Consider the following 20,925-nt stretch of genomic DNA (forward strand, 5'->3'; position numbering starts at 1 on the left):
AAACATTCAAAAATTTAATTTGTCTTCTCCATTATAATTAAATGACTGTTATTTACCTTGCGTACAAACCAGGATCATTTTCCACTGTGATATTTTCTTAGGAATAGCGATAATTACTTTATCCCCGCAACAGAAATGTGTCAGAACTATGGAAACTGTTTTAAAGATGTCGTTTTTATTTACTCGTGTCTGAAAAACTATCAAAATTGATATGGATTTCACATTATTTATTGTATAAAGAGGGGGCCCCAAAGAGTAGGTATATACAGAATATCATTCTTTTATTTTGTTTGTACAAGTATTTAACATACTCTAATTCATAGAGAATTTCTAATGTTCGACCAAAATTTCAGCGTCAATTGTAGAATTATAAGCAAGACACAGAGCTCACAGTTCGCCTAGGTTTGAGTCATATTTTGTTCACATGAGTTTATTACATTCAGCTTAAGATTTTTAACTTGGTATTTCCTATTCAGCATTTAAAATGGAAAAAAAGAATGGCCTAAGATTTTCAATTCTTTTATTCACTCAAGACCAGTTCACTGGTATTTGAGGTTCAAAATCAGTTTATACAAATGTACACAAACACAGTCAAGGATCACATGTACAGAAGGAGTAATAATGACGAAAAAAGGTTAAGTTTACAATACAATAAGTTGTTAAAGTTGGTTTCTGGAAAAACAGACTTTGAAAATTTTCTTAATAAATATTGACAATTTTTTTTTTTACTTTTTTTAATCTTTAATTTTTAAGATCTGTGTACAAACATAGAATTGTTAGCAAATCTGTGTATCTTGCTTATAATTCGAAGCTTAACACTCAAATATGGTTAGTAAATAGAAATTGTAAACAATTAAACACAATAGACATGCACTATAACAAATAAAGAACACAATTTATTTTTTCGAAATGAATCATATAGATACATGTATATACCTAAATATTTCCGTCAGCGATATCAAACTCTATTTAAACTGAATAAACGCGAAAAAATGCCGATCATCTCAACAAAACCTATTGCATTAATTTACCATTACCCCAAAGGTAATGCCGAATTACCGATAGAATGAATTGTATTTCAGTACTTGTTTGATACATCAGATTTTGCTTAATTTGCGCAGCTAAATAGTTAACTGTTTGATTTACCGAAGTTTCTGTTTGATTTGATACGTAAAAATCAAGAAACACAGACGATAGTTCCCAGGTTACAAAGCATAACTAATGAAAACGAAAAGAAAATCAGAACAAGCTAACACCAACGTCATGTGTGAAAACTGTCAACGCATTGAAATATTTATAGTCTGTCCCAAGTAGCTTGGATTCACATTTTTCTTAATTGCTTGATATTTATAAATACCTCAGGGTTCAAATGATGTTCATTCAAAAGTATAAAACATTTCCAAGATTTCTCAGTCGAAACGCCCCTGTTAACGTATCAGGTTTCAATACAATGCTTAAAAATGTGATGTCTACGGAAATTTTGTAATGCAGCAAGCCCGGATGATAACGTTGAGAAATTGCGCAATGTATTCCGAGTGTATTCCGAATGGAGTAAAGATGTAAACATTCCCCATTATAAATCTCCGTAAGGAATCTGTTTTCGTTCCTTTGAATTTTTCTGAGTGACAGTTAATTATGTGTCAATGAAATTATCTTGGAATTTATCCCTTTTAACTATTACAAGTGCACTTCTTTCACATGTATGTGTATTGTTTTTTAAATCGTTCAAATATGCTGCATAAATATATTGGGACGAACTATAGCCTCAATTTACCTCACACAATTGGCACCAATATATTTTGCATGTTTCAAAAATGTCCCTTCATACGCGAACTGTTGCACTACAAGCAAATTCATCATAGTCAGATCGACCCTTTTTCGTATAATGTCATGGCTGCTTTAAACAAAGAACCTCGTTTTAGAAGTATGGAATACGAGTCTTGGTAAAATTGGTATGCAAACCCGGGCCGTGGCAAAATAAAAGCCGGGGCAGATCGGCAATCGTCAATTCCAAATACGCATTATTTTGCAGCAATATTTACAGCGAATACAAATATACTGGTCCATCAAATATCCTGAAATTTTAATGAGATTGGCAGATTAATAACTGCCAATCTTTTGTTTTGCCCAGGCCAATTCTTGCCTACCCATTTTACCGGATGCCGAACCCGAAGCTATTAAACTGATTGAAACACTCCTTTCCTTTATTATTATTTTTGTAATAACTCAGATTTGAAACAGAATTAGCCCTTAATTTTTGCAATTTATATTTTCCTTCCCATAAGGATAATTTATGCTAAACTACGTTGAACTGGACTCAGTAGTTCTTGAGAAGAAGATTTTTAAAAATGCACCCCCCCCTTTTTATACAGTTTTAAGGTTTTCTCCGCTTTGAATACAGATCGGACTTTTATTTCTGCAATTTATATTTGCTTTTCCATAAGGATGCTTTGTGCCAAATTTGGTTGAAATTAGATATGCCATTTAGAGAAGAAGTTCAAAATGTAAAAAAGTTTACAGACGGACGACGGACAAAATGTGATCAGAATAGTTCACTTGAGGTTTCAGCTCAGGTGAGCTAATAAAAATAAAGGCTGAAAATAAAACCGTCGTCATTTCACAGGAAGTTGTTATCTATTTTGCACAAAAAAGATACCACCATATAGTACATGTATGCCTAGCTATACAAAGAGTTTGTTAAAATATCAAGCACTTCCGATTAATTCTATAAACGTATTACATTTGGCTTGAAGGTCTTTGACAAAAATATGTTTGAAAATTATGATTAACGATATAAACCTTTTCAGACAGGAAGTTGACATCCGATTGGTACATGTACAAAAGGGATTCCATCATATGACATGCCCAAACGAAGAAAGTGTTAAAATTTAAGACATTTGCGATAAATTGTTTCTGAGTTAAATGCAAAAAAAATCACACCCACAAAAACCCAATATCCCACTTTCTATTTTGGAGCGGGGGCATAAGAATAGACTATGTTCTCCAGTGTAATTAATTCAAAGTTAAGTTCACTGACGCTAAAGTTCTTTTGCACAAGCTTGGTAATATTCCATTTTTAATGTATCAACTTCCTTCATACAAAGACAAAGATAGATGGCAGAAATTATCATTTATTTAAGTAACGACTGGAAATTATTATAATAGAATACAAATCAGAAAAGAAAATATCATTTTTACACAATACTGTATATAACTTTTAAAACAATATCACAATGATCTTTACAGTGTATCACACCACATTATAATTCAAATGAAACAAGATATCTGTGAGCCAGTGTACACGAGTAATACACCTAAGCTCTGATGAAAATATATATGTAAAAAACAAGCAAAGTCGGCATTTTACAGGAAGTTGACTTCCGATTGATACAAATAACATGCTTACACAAAGAATGTGATTAAATTTGGAACATCTATAAAAATTAATGCTAAGAAATCGTTCATGAAATTTGATTGAAAATATAGACTGAAAATTAAAAAAAAGTCGTCATTTAACAGGAAATTGACGATTGATTGGGTAAAAAAAATCCAACCATATGACATGCCTAAACAGAGAGTTGATAAAAATTTCAAGCACCTGCAATAAATAGTTGCACAGAAATCTTCGATGAAAGATTGTTTGAAAATGTTTGCTAAAAATAAACAAAGGACTATATATGGTTTGAGCCTAAAATGGCCCCCTTAAATGAACATTGTAATTTTACTATTATTTTTTGTTTAATTTGTACAAATATACAATTGAAGTTTTTTTCATAATTTTCATTTTGATTTCAGTCCCTACAATTTAAAAACATGACATCATAAAGTTTACCTTTTCCCGCCATTTTCTCAGTTTTAGCATAAAACGGCTTGTTTTGAAGCATTTTTTCTTTAAGGAAACATTGAGCGACTGAATGGACCAACAAAATATTTTCACCAAATATGTATCTTTCCAATACTTATACGTGACAAAAAGTTCGTTCTTGTTCAAAGAGTCGCTCTATATTTCTCAATCGAAAAAAAATAAGAAAAATGTCAATTTTTGACTGATTTTGATTGAATTATAAAAATAGCGTCACTTCTGACGTCATAAACTGCCAGTGAGTGCATATAAATCAAATAAATAGGTGAAAAACATATTTTATGTCAACTCTTTTATAAAATGGCACAACAAATTAATGTACCTGAATCATTTTAAAAATTATTTAACTGAAAGTTAATGTCTGATGCATATATAGATGTATCCTACTATATAGCATGCTTTTAATAAATAACTAAACAAATAGTGTGTTCAAAGTTCAAGCATCTGCGATAAATAGTTTCAATGTAAATTTGACCATAACCTGTTTGAAAATTTAGGCTAAATATAGACAACGTCATTATTTAACAGGAAGTTGACCTCCGATTGGTACAAAAATGCATCCTATTATACGGCATGCCTAAGCAAAGAGAGTGTTTAAATTTCAAGCACCTGCAATGAATGGTTGCTGAGAACAATGCGACTTTTTTAAAACGAACAGACAGACAGACACACACACAAGGTTGAACAGTTTTTCCCCTTCTCCTTCGGAGCGGTGTACAACAATCCAATATCAAAATTATAACAATAGGCAAAAAGGTGGCAAACAAATGCTTGCGGAATACATGTATATACAAACTGTAAAACATTAAAAAGTGGAGAAGTATGTACAGATATGGAAGTAAAATCTATGAAACGCACAAAATTATACAACGAATACATGTTATACATATTGTAAATTGATAGATTTAATGTTCAGTGTTAGTCAGAAAATTAATAATTTTTAAAAGCATATATACATGTAGTGTCTTTCTTTAAGAAATGAGGGAACTGTACAAACAACAACGTACCCCCCCCCCCAAAAAAAAAAAATGAAAGTATAGACTCCAGCATATCATTCTACTTATCGTGGATTTAAAGTTGTTTAATTAATCCTCGGGAAAAGGACACATACACTGTAAGTAAGCAATAAACACTTTCGTGTTTGCATTTGCCTGTCATTTTTCCGGATATAGCACTCTGAATATCTCAGATTTTTTCTACTTTAATGGCGACCTTATAATAAGCGAGTTTAAAATGTGATGTTTAACGCTGTAGTGATATTGTTGCAAGTACAAAAAATGAGATAAACTTGAGCTTTAAAAGAACAACATTGTAAATGCGTTTCTTTGAGCCTAATCATAAGACAATTTAGGCGAGACACAAGACGGTATATTTTTTTTTAATTTGCTACAAAGCGAGTATAGGGGACATATTTTACCATAAAACTGGGTTGGTAGGACATTTGCCATTATACGTAAAAGGTATTTTACATATATACGTTTGGCAGTGTCCCTGTGTAAAGATTGTGTTTTAAGTGTTACGATCTGTAGTAAATGTGGTCCACTTTCATACTTTGTAATGTCATTGAGCATATAAAGGCAAAATCGACACCTTTTGAATAAACGTATACAAGGGCTTATGCAAACTATGGCGCTGTGACACAAATGCCCTAGTCCTCTCTTTATTTTTTTTTCAAAATTCCAAAGAAATAATGTAAAAAGGATATTATGACTTATGACAGATTGGTTGCACTTCTTTAAATTCAAATTAAAGGAATGAGTGGAAAAGAATATAAATAATTTTACAGGTAATTTTCAAACAAAAATTTCAGCCGATACGACTTTCCGAGAAATATCCAATAGACGGCAATCAGGTTGCTGTGGTATTCCCTTCAATATCATCTTCACTTTCCTGTCCTAAAACAGACACAAAATGATCAAAATCGCTTCCATTAGCTTAAAATTGTTTCAAAGAGTAATTAACATTCATACACATGCAAAACCCTTAGCTACCATTTTTGAATTAGCTTTAATTAATAATATTAAAAGTACGTATCAAACTATCAATTGACGATTATTCCATGTTAACATAATTTTACATTGTTTTGTTTTTCTTTAATTTGATTGTTTTTTTTTAATGTGTCAAATTTATGTCTAATATGTAAACGGTTGGTTTTTAAAATTACATGTACATGTATTCCTGTCCCACTAGTATATATAATATACCTAGTTACTGGCTATCGTCATTGTCCCCTCGAGACAGCAATTATTTCACGTGGCGGTAAGTACGAAATTTACGTTATTTAGTACAAAAACGGATAGAGCAGAAACACGTATGTACGGAAGTTAAATGCTCAACAAAATTTAACCTATACATGTATTACCAATTTCGATATAATGAATATATGACAGATTTAGCAAACTGATTTTGTGACCCGTAGAGGTGAATAATAACGACATTTAACACTTTTAAAGAATTTTATTTACAGTATTTACAGGTAAAAAAGTTTGATCTACTCATTTTACATAATAGTTTGAATAAATCTACTTTCACATAAACTCTTCAATTTACACTTTGTTTATTAAAATTATCAAAACATGTAGTCTGCTAAAAGAAAACATTGATATAGTATATTCGCTACAATTATTACAAATTCGTGTTATACGGATATAACGAGATTAATCCATTGATCTCTACGACTTCGATATAATCGAGTTTATATTATATATATAAAAGTTAGTGAACACTTTGACCTGTGCGGAAAAAATCATTTACTGCTTTTCCGTTCTATAAAATGTACAATTCTAATACTGTTGAAAGGCGTGATAAAGAAAAACATTTTATAAGAACTTTTAAACCTAAATTGAATAGCTTAATGTAACATCTGAGTATTCTAAATGTTTTATTCATGTATTAACCGTGTTATATAATCAATTTTTAGTAGTATTGTAATATCTAAAAATAGGGAAAATATGACGTCATTCAGAGACTTGAAGACGCCGTTTAACTATTATGACGTCATAACAAACGTTTCCATGTTAGTATTGTAAAACATCTGAAGAAAATGAAAGCGCTTATGTTTTACTCGATCTTTGTGTTTTCATTTATTTCAGTATATATATATATATATATATATATATATATATATATATATATATATATATATATATATATATATATATATATATCTTACCGATAGGTTCCATTCTGTTTTCAGTATCTAATCCCGAAAAAAAAAGAAGAAAATACCATAAACTCAAAACAAAAGTTTGCTAAATCCATAAATTCCAAATAATGATAATGCAACGACTTGGTCTTCCGTTAATATCAAGAGTAAAGCTAGATGTTCCCGTAAGAAGTAACATTCTTAAACCAATACATGTATAACAATAGTAACGTAAACAAAAAGATAAAAAAGATCGAATAATTCTTGGTACGATGCAACAAAATCCAAATGATTCTGATTACGAATTAGCATAAACCATTACGATTTCAAGAAAGACTAAAAGTACGACTTAGAAAAATCGAATTACTTTTGGTACGTTTTAATTTTACTTTTAACTTTACGTTATTTTTTAAACCTAGAACACGGAATCAAAATTTCTGGAAAAGTCAAATTTTAAACCCCAATATCTATGTAATGCATCGTGCAATTTAAAAACGGTTTTTAGTGTTAGGTTCACCTTATACGTATACGGTTTTTAATTGATCGAATATTTAAATTTTCGAAAAAGCGATTTACTTTCGCTTTCGACCGGAAGTGACGGATTTTCATTTCCAGCCTTATTACAGAGACAATATATATATATATATATATATATATATATATATATATATATATATATATATATATATATATATATATATATATAAAAGCACAAAAAAATTCCACAATCTATCTTGAAGCGTTCTCGAAAAAAGCCGCGGACAAAATGACTTTTTTGAAAATTAAAAAAATGACGTTACGTAAAAATAAAAGTGCCACATAGTTGATTTGAATTGCCTATGGAAGTCATAATTTATTAACCATATAAAACATGATAAGGGATTGCGTATTTGAATATTGTACCCATACGGAAACTTTATAGACATTCTTAATTGGCAGCCTCCGTTTTAAAACTGTCTTATTCTTTTGCTTGTGGAAAAAGACTACAAGTTTGCTTAAAAGATTAGTAGGGCTACAGTGTTTATTGTTTTCTATGAGTTAAATGTTCGTAATGAATTCTTATTAATCTGAGGAAACGTTCTACACGGATCTTGCACGGATTCCTCGTAAAGCTTAACGCGTCTGATGTGACCCGCAATTCACGACTTCGAATCGCTGTAATGGTAACAAATACTTCTTCGTGCAGACATTTTGATGAATGAAATGGCTTAAAATTTAAGTTTTAAACTCTCAAATTTTAAGTTTTCAATCGTAAAGTAATAGATAAAAATCAAAACTACAGGGTAACGGGAATATGCGTTAAAGTACGTGATTGCGAAGAAGGGGGTTGAAATCGCCTGATGTCAACATGGTCATTGTGGAACAGTCCTAAAGTTTTTTCATAGCGTTTTTATTAGCGAGCGCAGCTCGCCGGCGCGCAGCGAGCTCTATCGGCAATGCGTGTGTGAATAGAAAATTCGGACTAGTTGCACATTCATTCAACGGATTTTTTTGGCGTCAGTAAATCGGACCAGTAATGCATTGTCCCAGTAGTTCTCTGTAATCATGGCAATTTTTATCACTTCACACTCTCTCGAGAATCAAAAAGACAATAAAAACAATAACGATGTATACGATATACTCTTAATGTTACTTCTGAAGTTGACCTCAGTACACTCTCAATCAAAAATAATCGAGTGACGTCACAAAGGTTCACACATTGATCCGAGAGATTTTTTTCCGCGTCAGTAAATATTGACCCACAATTCATAGTACCAATGGTTTCCAACCTCACGTTTTCGCAAGAATCAAAGCCAGTAAAACTTTTGAGAAGCATATAAGATGTGTAATTTTAAAATCATCATGCTTTTTAATTAAAAAAATTAAACAGTATACTTCGCGTACTTTTATTTCTCAGGGGGGTTTTAAAGAGTCAGATTACACTTACCAACGTGAACTTTGACTTTATAATAAGGGGAAATTACTCTAACTGAAGTTATTGCAAATCTGGTGAAATTAGCAAAATCCTCTCAAAATCTTGCAAAGCTAAAGAATGAGGTCATTTCTTCAAATACAGGAAATAATTGTAACATGCACTCAATTGGATGAATGCTCATATTTATTTTATTCACTAATTACGATAATTTCATGGAACGTACACGTAGCATCGCTTTTTTCAAAAAGGGTGTGGATAGGTGGATGGCAGCCTCATCCAAAAAATCTTTACAAGCAATAAGAAAAAAACCCAAGAAAATTCTAATCCTTCAGCTCTTTTTACTGTTCAGTGGTTTCTTTATGTTCACTCCAAAAAAATGCGGGGGGGGGGGGGGGGCTATACGATGAGTCAATTTTTACCTGTAAGTTTACTGCAAAAAAAGGATGAGTTGATGTTACAATCACTTAATAAGAGGAGATACAGTGCAATGAACATTTATATTGAAATCTTTATTATTCAACAACATTGTATCTGAGATTAAACTATTGTTCTACCTATAAATAGATAAATTATAACAAATCTTATAAACTATGAATAATGAAAATTTACTGAAAAGTATGTATGTTTTATTTTATTTTGCAATCAAATTCATTTACGTTGTTCATTTTATTGATTTATCATAATTCATTGTTTGGTCACATGCTGTGCTCGCCCCAACGGTTGCACCGTAAAACATATTAATGACTTTTATTAATATATATATATATATATATATATATATATATAATTTATGTATCAACTATTCGAGTGTGGCTGAATATGCAAATATTCGATTTGAAAATTTCCCTAATCTACTAAGTAGTATTTTTAATCATGTGTTCTCTACACGATCAACTGTCCGAATCCAATCAAAACATATACTCACCGAATGTGCATAAACCTTTTTAAAACTCACATATTCTTTCAGAATCAACAACAAACAGGAGATGTTTGTAAAACACTTATCCCCCCCCCTCCTCCTTTGGAAACATCCGCGAAGAAAATGAACGAAAACTACAAATAATTGAAATTTAATATGTCCAAGTCACATAAATCTGTCAAAAAATGCTTGATCATACCCGATGTTAGCCTTGACCTAGATATAATTATGACAAACATGTGTACCAAATTGCATTAAATTTTCAATATAATATACATAAATCATATATATTTTAATAAAAGTCTGTATGCTATATAATGTATTTGCTGTCTGATTAGGACTGTTTTTCCCCAGAAGAAGTGTTCGGCGATTCACTGCGACTAGCTACGTTCCTTGAGCGCGCCGACGGAGTTTTCGCGGGGCTGTTCGAGATCTTACGGCGCTGTCACAGTGACCTCACTACGCTTCTACGGCGTGTTTATCAAAACGCAGAGCCACGGCGCGTACTTTGTGCATGTTTAAAGTGCGCGCCGTCGCATGGTGTTCGGCGATCCCACCGTGACGGACGAAGATGCTGTTGCGTTGTTAAGGCGCTGTATGACACTCTAAGTACTGCGTTTACCTTGGCGTTTTACATTATTTAAGGACGCAGTGGGATCGCCGTGAGGACGCAGCTCCGGTGTGACAGAGGTTCAAGGCCCTGTCACACTAAGCTGCGTCTCGATCCACGGCGTGTTCACGGTGTTGTAAAATTTATGGAATCAGCGTATGATCGCAACGAAAATTCAGAAAAATGTAGAGTTTTATTTGAAAATTGTACAGGTGGAGATATCACGGCGTCCTGACGGGGACCGAGGCGTTCTTACAGAGCTTCCACGGCGTGTAAATGCGTTTCCACAGAGTTCTACTTTGCAATTAACTGCGCTCTCGCTGAGTCTCCGCCGAGCGCTCATGACATATTAGGAGTATTTACCGCGCGTCCACGGCCTGCTTTGCGCGCTGACTGCGTGCACAAGACGTTTTGTACTTCTTGGTAGGTTGATATTAATTTGTACAATTGTATGGGAAACAAACAAGAATTTACAACTAGTAAATAAATGAAAAAAAATTGTTTTGATTTTATGAAAAGGTACTTTGTAATTGAGACATAAGTACTTCTAAACAATTTGTGAAGGACTAGGACAAAACTTTTGGTAGTCAGGTCTACAAAAAATAATCCGTTATTAGTTGTTAGAAAACATAGAAAAGATGTAAAAACACCAGAAAAAAATGGCACGCATTTCATCTACGTCCATTGGTAGGTCTTAGAATATTAGTAAATGCTACTTTTTACATAGTCATCAACATCCAGTTTTTAATTATTACATCGCTTGCTATTGTACAACAGCCATAATTGTTCGGTTTTTCGTGGTCCTGATGACAGCCTACTAGAAACGCCATGAGATCACGGTATAAACGCAAAAGAAACGGCACAAGGGTGCGATGAACGCAGCAACAGCTCTTTGGGGTCGCAGTGTGAACGCAGCCAAATGAAAAACAACTTGTGTAATCGCTGTAGATGCGCAGTGAGAGCGCGATAGAGACGCATTAAGATCCCAAAGGACTCCGTGAGGTCTCCGTGCAAGCGCAATTGACTTATCACTGCGATTAGCTGCGTTCCTTGAGCGCGCCGACGGAGCTCTCGTGGCGCTGTTGGAGATCTTACGTCGCTGTCATGGCGACCTCACTACGCTTCTACGGCGTGTTTATCAGAACGCAGAGCCACGGCGCGTACTTTGTGCATGTTATAAGTGCGCGCCGTCGCATGGTGTTCTAAAATGTTCCAAGGCGATCCTACTGCGACGGACGAAGATGCCGTTGCGTTGTGTCGTTACGGCGCTGTAGGAGACTCTTCTGTGTTTACCTTGGCGTTTTACATTTTTTAAGGACGCACGGGATCGCCGTGAGGACGGAGCTCTGGTTTGACAGGGGTTTTAACCAAATGCATTATCACAGATTACAGATACGTAAGATGTGTGTGTTGGAATAATCATGTTGTAAATAATTTAGGGTGTTTCCACCCGGGACACGAGCTGATTTTGTGTACTAGTATATGATGAAAAACAACGTGTAAGATGTCTGACTTTTTAGGTTTTGTAACAATGCGAGGTCATTTTAAATATTGATGCATGTTGCTTCCGGAGGGGTTGAAAACGCCCGAGCTTGATTTTTTCGACAATTAGGGGAAGTCCTATATATAAATCAAAGACTGATGCATTTTACGCATGTATTTCAGCGTTGCGAATTTTTTGCGTGTCGTTTACTATTATGTTTGACTGTTTTATTTCAACTGGATTGATAAAATCTTTATAAATGTAGAAAAAACGAATTTGATGACAGTCATTTTCACAGTTTTAACATTCATAAGTAGTTCACACGCTATCATAGATACAGACTAAACGGAAAACAAGAAATATACATGCACGAAAAATAATATACGACTGCTTACATCCCGTGTACTTCGTAAATTTTAACTCCCCGTACAGGCAATACGCGCCGTTTGATCTCAGGAATTTATTCTAAATTGTTCAATCCGCTGATTATTTGGCAGACAATAAGAATGGGGTCCGAGATACATTTTCATGAATTTTCATTAGGAATGAGTGAAGGACTCAGGGGTAAGAATTGTTTTCTACAGTACATGTCAAGCACTCCAACTTAAACTCAAATGCCAAAAAACCCACAACTCTGTTAAAAATGAACAAATTGGTCTGGTAATTAGTACAGTAATCTAGAATGGTACTAGGTTGAAATTAAAGATCCAAGATCAAAGATCAAGTTAAAATCAGGCCAGAAAAGTTAAATTGTTTTGTGAATCGGGGGAGGGGGGGGGGGGGGTCGCAGCGTGTTCTGAGTAAATTTTTATTTTCCGTATAGGCGATACGCGTCGTTTGATCTCAGGAATATGTTGTAAATTGTTCAATCCGCTGCATATTTGACGGACAAAAAGAATGGGGTCTGAGGTACATTTTCACGTATTGGTCTGGTCATTAGTATAGTAATCTAGAATGGTACTAGGTTGAAATAAAAGGTCCAATATCAAAGACCAAGTAAAATCAGGCCAGACAACCCCTTATTTACCCTATATTAATCATCCTGTGGTGGGAACTATAGGAACCAGAGTGAAAAAGGAGGGAAATGGCAGAACATCACAATAAGCTGGGAGAATGTATATTTTAGCTTTGGAAGTAACTATAAAAGTCATGGAGAAACATTTCATTAGCTTTTGACACTGAGTTGGATTTTAAATGAAGTTCCTGTTGATAAAAACAAGAACGGGTTTATTACAAAGTTCTTAGGACAGTGACCCACATTTTGATAACTTTGTGATAAGTCAGGTTCGGGAGACTGAAGAGTGAAGAATGTCAGCATTGCTTGTGTTGTTCTTGCATCACATACAAAACTATGGTGGCTAGTGGAATGTGCAAAGTAAAGTAGCTCACACCAATGGAAGGACAGACAATTGGCTAGCTTGATTTAAATTTTGACACAGGAATTTTTGGGAGAGATCAAACATAACCAAAATCATCATCGATATTATTAAAATAGGAAGTATTGCATATGAATTAACTCGCATTATTGACTATGGATGGGACATTATGCATCTTTATTGCGGACTCATAAAGATTTTTATGTGGAACTAAAAGCAATGTGATTATTTTAATTTTAGGTTTTTAATAAATTTCAATAATTATCACACCAACAGTGTTATTCATGTGAAGGATTGCTTTTTTAATCAATGCTAAGGAAAATATTTTTGCCGATACATTTCTCATGCTGTGTTGAGTAATCTACAGAGCACATGGCGACAGCCACTTCCTGTGTAAACAAAACATTGGTTATCTCCGCCTCCAATGTCAATCACTAGTTTAGAATTTGAAATTTGAATTTTGAAATTTTGAGCCGCTTCAGAACTTTATAAGATGAATTCTCTTTTAATAATTTTTTGTTTGTAAAATTTTTAATGTCAATTGATAACTGCCTAAGTATCTACTTCCACGACAAAAAATAGAATTTTTTGATTAATGAACAATGCAAGTAATTTAAAAATATTTTCTCTGAACTGAAAGCTGCAGAGAAAATTGAATTTCCTATGCATTTTGTGATTGGCTGCTATTTATACCTGGGCCCCATCCTTTAATATCTCGAAAATGTGCCGATGGATTTTTATACAAATTACATATTCTTAAAAAGTAAAAGGGTCACTATAAATCTACAGAAAAATATTAAAAAACAAAAAAATTATTGAAAAATTCCACTTTTGGAATTTCCTTCCGGTGACGACCGGAAGTGACGGAGGACATTCTTGTGACCCAGGAGCAAGACAAAAAACGCTATGTCTAACACTCTTGAAAATTTCAGCGCTCTATCCTTACTAGTTATACCCCCCGCAAACAAAGTTTTTGGGGGGAGGGGTATATAGAAATCACCTTGTCCGTCCGTCTGTGCAATCGTGTCCGGTTCATATCTTTCTTATAAAGAAGCATTGGAAGTTCTTACTTCACACAAAGATTGCTTATGACCTAATGGTGTGTCTTGACCTTGAACCAAGGTCATTCGGGTAAGGTCAAGGTCACTTGCAGAAAATGAAAAAAATCGTGTCCGGTCCATATCTTTTTTATGGAGAAACATAGGAAGTCCTTACTTCACACAAAGATTGCTTATGTACTAAGGATGTGTCATGAATTTGACCCAAGGTCATTCGGGCAAGGTCAAGGTCACTGGCAGAACAATTGCAGAATTCTTATCCGGTCCATATCTTTCTTATGGAGAAACATTGAATGTTCTGTCTTCACACAAATATTGCTTATGACCACATGGTGTGTCATGACCTTGACCTAAGGTCAATTGAGGAAGTTCAAGGTCATTATTTCAAAAATATGTTTAGGAAAAAAAATCGAAAAAAATCGGGCTCAGTATACCAAAAATTCAAAATGTTGAAATATTAAATGGCTGCTTGACATGTGGATTTCGTTTTAATTCGAATCAAGTTTTTTTAACGGAAGGATGCAAATGTCCTCATGCATTAACAGATAACTTAGAATAAAATGGAATTAAAGGAAAGAAATTGGTTTGTTTACTCCTATTAGCATTGACAGATTTAAAAAATAGAGAAGTTGTTATTTATAGAAAATTGACAGTGAAATAGATTCATCCAATATTTTCTATAATAGCAAAACTATTTTTCTTAGCGGGGGTATCAATTGTGAGCTTGCTCACAGTACCTCTAGTTTTTTTGGATCTCTAGCTGACGAAATTGACATTTAAAAATCGTCAACTTTCGACCTGAAGTGTATTTTCGAAAATTGCTCAAAAAACATCAACTTTAGATAAAATCGCGTACGTTTTGAAAATTTGATCAAAATCGATTGAACCATCTTCGAGAAATCGTCTGCACAAAAATCGGTAAGAAAAAAAAATAATAATAGAAAAAAGAAACCTGAAAAAGAAACAATAGAATAATAGTATGGTCTTCCGCTGAAGACCCTATAAATAATAATTATTGTAACAATGAATACAGTAATTTCAAACACTTATGTTTGAATAAGTTCCAATGTCATGCATATGCGATCAATTTGCACTTTGCTAATCTCGCATTGAATGTATTTAACCTGATCAGCGTATCTTGTACACTCTTTAAACCAAGTTATAAAGAAGTCATACAACTGAAACAAAAATCATACCTATATGCGCTATATCTTTAACACCAGTTTCCTCCTCAGTTTGTGTGCCTTGAACAGAAAAATAAAGTAAAACAGATTTTTAAGGTTTTAAGAATACAGTACCAATCAGACCCAACCTAAGAAAGTAAACCCAACTTAACCCTAGGTTTACTTTCGGTGTTTTCTCTGGGTTAACTTCGGGTTTACTAGAGTTGACACATAGTAAACCCAGAGAAAACTTGCAGTAAACCCAGAGCACAGACAGAACGTAACCCCCGATCATGATCAGAAGTATACCCCTGAAAGAAAGCAGATGTTTCATGTGTCTATACCAGGAGCAGGGATTACAGGCAGTAAGATGGTAAGATAAAAGATGTGTTTCACACTTTAGTTTAACGAAAGTAAACCCGGGGTTTAGTTGGGGTTTACCCTAGTGTTAGGTTGGGTCTGATCATTACAGTAGATAATATGGCTTAAATGTTCTCTTTGTATTAAATAAAGATTATATAACAAATTAAAAGGGACACCAGAAAAGTGATAATTTATTTTAATGCCTGTGGTTTCCCCGCTTGAATCAGTCCTTTAACATCCTTTATATTTAGTGACTCGTTGAATGAGGTTGGTAAAAGAATTTGGTGTCTATTTTATAAAATATTATAGCTTAGAATAATTTTACTTTTCTATAGCGATACAAAGTATTTATTTGCTTATCGGTCACATTTTTATCAAATTGTTTATGAGGTATTTTATCATTAATTTGCGATGACCGTTGGATATTTTAGCATCATATTTTGCAACTTTCGCTCTCGTCATCTTGAAACTTTTTTTTTACTTCTTTCATTTAATGATACCTTTTCTTATATCAATATTTGTTTATGTTTTTCTAATAGAATAATTTTAATTAATTCAATGAGTTTTTATAAATCATCTAACGAAAAATATTAGGCCATTGCCTTTTTTGCGACAAACAATGACCACGAGAACAAGAAACAGAACGACAACGGTGTTTGAGTTTTGTTTTCGTCGCAGTCAGTGCGTGACCAACTTCCACTGTATCGTTTCTGCAATTATCAGACGCCAGCGTTGTACCTCACCTTTCGGTTTCGTCAGTTCATATAATCGATACGCATATTACAAATGCGATACATTTGTAATAATAATATTACAATATGTATTAATAAGAGGTCAGTTAATTAATTTGGTTACAATAGTGTCCTAAAAAATAGGTGCTGCTGAGTCATGAACCATATATAGAAAAATGCTAACGTAAAGAAAGTATATACCACAGATCTCGAGCAATGGATTAACCGTATACTTTCTTATTCTCAAACATATGTATGCACTTGAGCTCACACACTTATAAGAGCAATACATTTATCAAGTATGTTCATACCGTGAGAGTGGTTGCCAAAAGGCTACAGTAGCGATCAGACCAAACCCAACTCTAGAGTAAATGCCAGCTAAACCCCGGGTTTACTTATTGGGTTTACTTGGGGTTAACCCTGGGTCTGCTTTTGGGTTCACTCTAGAATTACTTTGGGTTTTCTCGGAGTTTTCTCGGGAATTACTTTTGGGGTCAACTGTACGCACTGAATTGTGAAGCGGGACAGTCTTTGATCTTACCATCCTACTGACTGTGATTCTAACCCAAGAAACCCATAGGAAACCCAAAAAGTAAACCCAGGGTTAAGTTGGGGTTTACTTTCTGTTAGGTTGGATCTGATCGGTACTCTATGTCTTGGAAGGGTTATGGTACTCAGTAAAGAGCAAAACTCTGCCTGTTTCTATGGAGGAACTGACTCTCAGTGATGGCTGTTGTGAATAACACCTGGTTCCACGCACAATACGTCAATGTTTACTTCTCCAAAACTCAATATTCGTAAACACTATAACTTTTTTTCAAGGGTTCATATGAAAAATCCCATTTCTTGTACAAGTACAGCTGCCTTTATTGTGTTAGCCTACGTTCAATGTTTTATTGGACTATGAACACCCCCATAGCGAGTCTGTTCAAAGTTGTGCGGTGCCAAATATCAATTATAACAGCCTAGATCAATCACATTCAAACATCTAAAATGGTTATTCCTACAACCTACGCCATACCTTCAGACCACAGTACCGCAACATACAGCCTATAGCGACTCTGTTCAACACCAAAAAAATGAATCTGTCCTTAAAAAAAATTCTGAGTTGCACAAACAAAGTTTTGGCAAGTAGATGGATTTACGGGCTTTGATAAGGTTTCAAACTAGCAAGTAAATTGATTTAAAGGTTCCACATGGTTATATTTACATTCAAAGAATATTTCTTCTTATGTTTGCAATGGAAACCTGCGACGTTTAATTTTCTTTGAATATACTTAGCTAATTCATGCGCCAAGAACGCAAATATAAACGTTATAATGCGTTTTCAGTATATTTATTATTGTAAGATTATATAAAACTAAATGATATCCCGCGCAATTGCGAGAATTCATACTTAATGTAATGATTTTACTTCCGGATTGAAATGTATCCTGTGTTTAACCAATCATTTGCCTCCATTTTTGACCAATCAGTGATAATCAGTATACCCAATAGAAATGATGCATGATTAGACCAATCAGTGAGAACTTGCAGGGTATATATACAGCCACCCTATCATTCTTAGTCAGTCTTCTGCCGGTGAACGACTCGAACGGTCTTCTGGTGAATCTCTTCGGTTAGAGTTCTACAGAACAGGGATTTGAGCTGTGTCGGAAAGCAACAGAATTGTTAGCTAGACCACTCAGTTCTTAACCTTGTTTCTGTAGCTTGTGTCTTGGTGACTTCATAGTGTCTTTGTGACTTAATAAGTGTCTTGGTGACTTTCAGCTGACCGGGTATTATATTTCTATAGTGATTTGATAGGTGGTTGTCGTTGACTGTGGTAGCAAACAGAATTGTTTGTTTAAATCCATAGTCTACAGCTAGTTGGTTATAGAGTGATTTTGTATCTTGATTCTTTGATTGTATTTCTAATCATTTAGCCCAGATAGGCCCGAGGAAAATATTATACAAGTATACAATCCGGATTGATTTTAGGTAACCGGATTTGGTTTGGTTTTCTAGCATACATTGTTTATGTTCCGTAGCGTCGTCTGATGACGAGAAATCGACAACGTAAGTGTTGCTTTTAATTCTTACTTGATTCTTAGGAAGGAAACCTAAGCGAACTCACGAATTATAAACTGATTATTTTATTTGTAACTTGGAAAAACCGTTACAAATTTGGTAGCAGCGGTGTTTGTATATCAAGTAAAATCTCTTGTTTTATTTCAAACTTAGTGATCGTCGTGAAATAGATATGAAGTAAAGTTCAGTTTATTTGATGTTTTCATGCTAGTGAAGTTAAGAGTTTTTATAATTTGTTGAATAAAGTCCATGTAATTGTTTCATTTTTATCGACGATTGTTTATGACATTTTATGGTGGCATTATCTAAAACGTGGCTATGACTAACATAGACGACATAGACAAAGAGATATCTTTTATTGAACAAAAACTTCAAGAGTTAAAAGATGAAAGTTTCAATATTCATAACGCTAGTGCTATAGATAAAGTTTTTTTTTTTTTTTTTCAAATTCTTTTATTGATTTTATATAAAACAATTTACAAAGATAGCTTATACATAGATATGAATTTCAATTGAAATCATTATTCATTATTATGCCCACAGTGATAAATATAATAGAACATACATACTAACATATAATGTATCGTCCGAAGACATAATCATACATGCATATATTGAAATGTTACATTCATTGGTATACGTAGTAAAAATAAGTTGAACCCCTGGCTTACCCGGTGGACATAACACATACATATGCATACAGTCCTTCACTACGTCCCCGGGTAAAGCGCTAATACACATAGACAGTCCCTATGTGTATCGGGTATATTATTGTTTTGAAAAGAATAACAAATATCAAAGTTTAGATATCAACAGTTGAAAAAGCTCATTTTCTTTTGTGTTTTTTAGCATTTTCAGAACTGCACAGTGTGTCGTAATATACTCTTTGAATGAGTTTTTTATCAATAAAATTGATTCGGGTAAATTTTCAAGTCTACAATACATTTTACATTTGTATATTCTATATGCAATAAATGACAAAAAATAATTATATAATTTGGTGACTTGTGTTTCTTCCAGGTAGAACCCCAAAACAATATGCTTCCAATTAATATCAAAATTTAAGCACTCGCTAGCCACTTTCCAAATTTTTACTACATTAACACAATCAAAAATAAGATGTTTTGAATTTTCAATTTCGTTACATTGTTTGCATTTAGCAGTGATATTTTTATTCCATTTGCTCACTAAAAGATTGTTACATAACAGATTGTTCAGTAGTTTGTAATTAAACTCAGCTAAGGCTTTGTCTTTGGTATTTTTAATTTTCTGTGTATATATTGATTTCCATACATTTTTGCTTTCCAACTTAAATTCTTTTTCTAATTTAGATTGTGTACAAGGTGCTTGAAATTTACGTTTTATTAATCTTGAATAAAAAGTTTTGGTGTTGTGTTGATCGGAAATTATTTGTAGTTGTTTTGTTTGTAAGTATGGAATTTTTGAAAAATCGTATTTGAGTTCAAATTTGGTAAAAATTTGTTTTATTATTTTGTATTCACATAACCAGTTTGTTCTTTTGCGTAATGTATCGAATATATCCGACGAACTTTTTAAAGTTCCATTCTCTTCAAAAATATCTTTTACATATAGAATTCCGCTTTTAATCCAATTTTCAAAGCAGATTGTCTTACCTTTAAAATTGAATATTTTATTTGACCAAATAGGTTGTAATAAAAAAGCTTCGGTAGAAAGGGCAGGTATTTTGGTTTGGGTATCATCTTTACATAAATTATAGCATACAAAAGCTTGCTTGTAGAACTCTGGGAAGTTGTTTATTATACCATAGTCTTTGGCAACCGTCTCATTTGTTTTCATCAGATATTCAATATCAATTTTTGTATCCTTACAGAAACTGTTAAAAAAATATTTAATATTGTGTTCTGTACTAAGTAAACGTGGAATCCACATAGCTTTTAGGGCCGTAAATTTAGATTCTATATCAACAAGACCTATTCCTCCCTCATATACTTCACCTATGATGGTATTTCTTTTGATCCTATCAGTTTTATTCCACATGAAATTAAATATAAGCCTTTTAACATTTTTTATGAAATCATTGTCGGGTATTTCCAAAATACTAGCTACATATATAAGTTTAGAAATTGCTAATGTGTTTATTATTGTGCATTTTCCAAATATTGTTAGTTTTCTTTTTTTCCAAGATTCAAATAACGTTTCCATTTCATGATATATTTTCATCCAGTTTTTATTGTAACACTCAATCTTA

At 33.4% G+C, this 20,925-nt stretch overlaps 1 protein-coding gene across 1 annotated transcript in view; it reads right to left on the reverse strand.

The window, feature by feature from the left end:
• Nucleotides 1–3,115: 3,115 nt before the first annotated feature.
• The window catches only part of LOC136271902 (uncharacterized), a 205,086-nt gene continuing 187,276 nt past the window's right edge, over nt 3,116–20,925 (reverse strand). The window contains exons 26-28 of the mRNA XM_066072479.1: nt 15,565–15,612; nt 7,035–7,061; nt 3,116–5,757 (exon numbers count right to left, since the gene is read on the reverse strand). Of these exons, the coding sequence (XP_065928551.1) occupies nt 5,711–5,757; nt 7,035–7,061; nt 15,565–15,612 (122 nt within the window). The 3' untranslated portion in view covers nt 3,116–5,710. The remainder of the gene's footprint in view (nt 5,758–7,034; nt 7,062–15,564; nt 15,613–20,925) is intronic.

This window comes from Magallana gigas, chromosome 9 (assembly GCF_963853765.1).
Source record: "Magallana gigas chromosome 9, xbMagGiga1.1, whole genome shotgun sequence".
Classification (NCBI taxonomy): domain Eukaryota; kingdom Metazoa; phylum Mollusca; class Bivalvia; order Ostreida; family Ostreidae; genus Magallana; species Magallana gigas.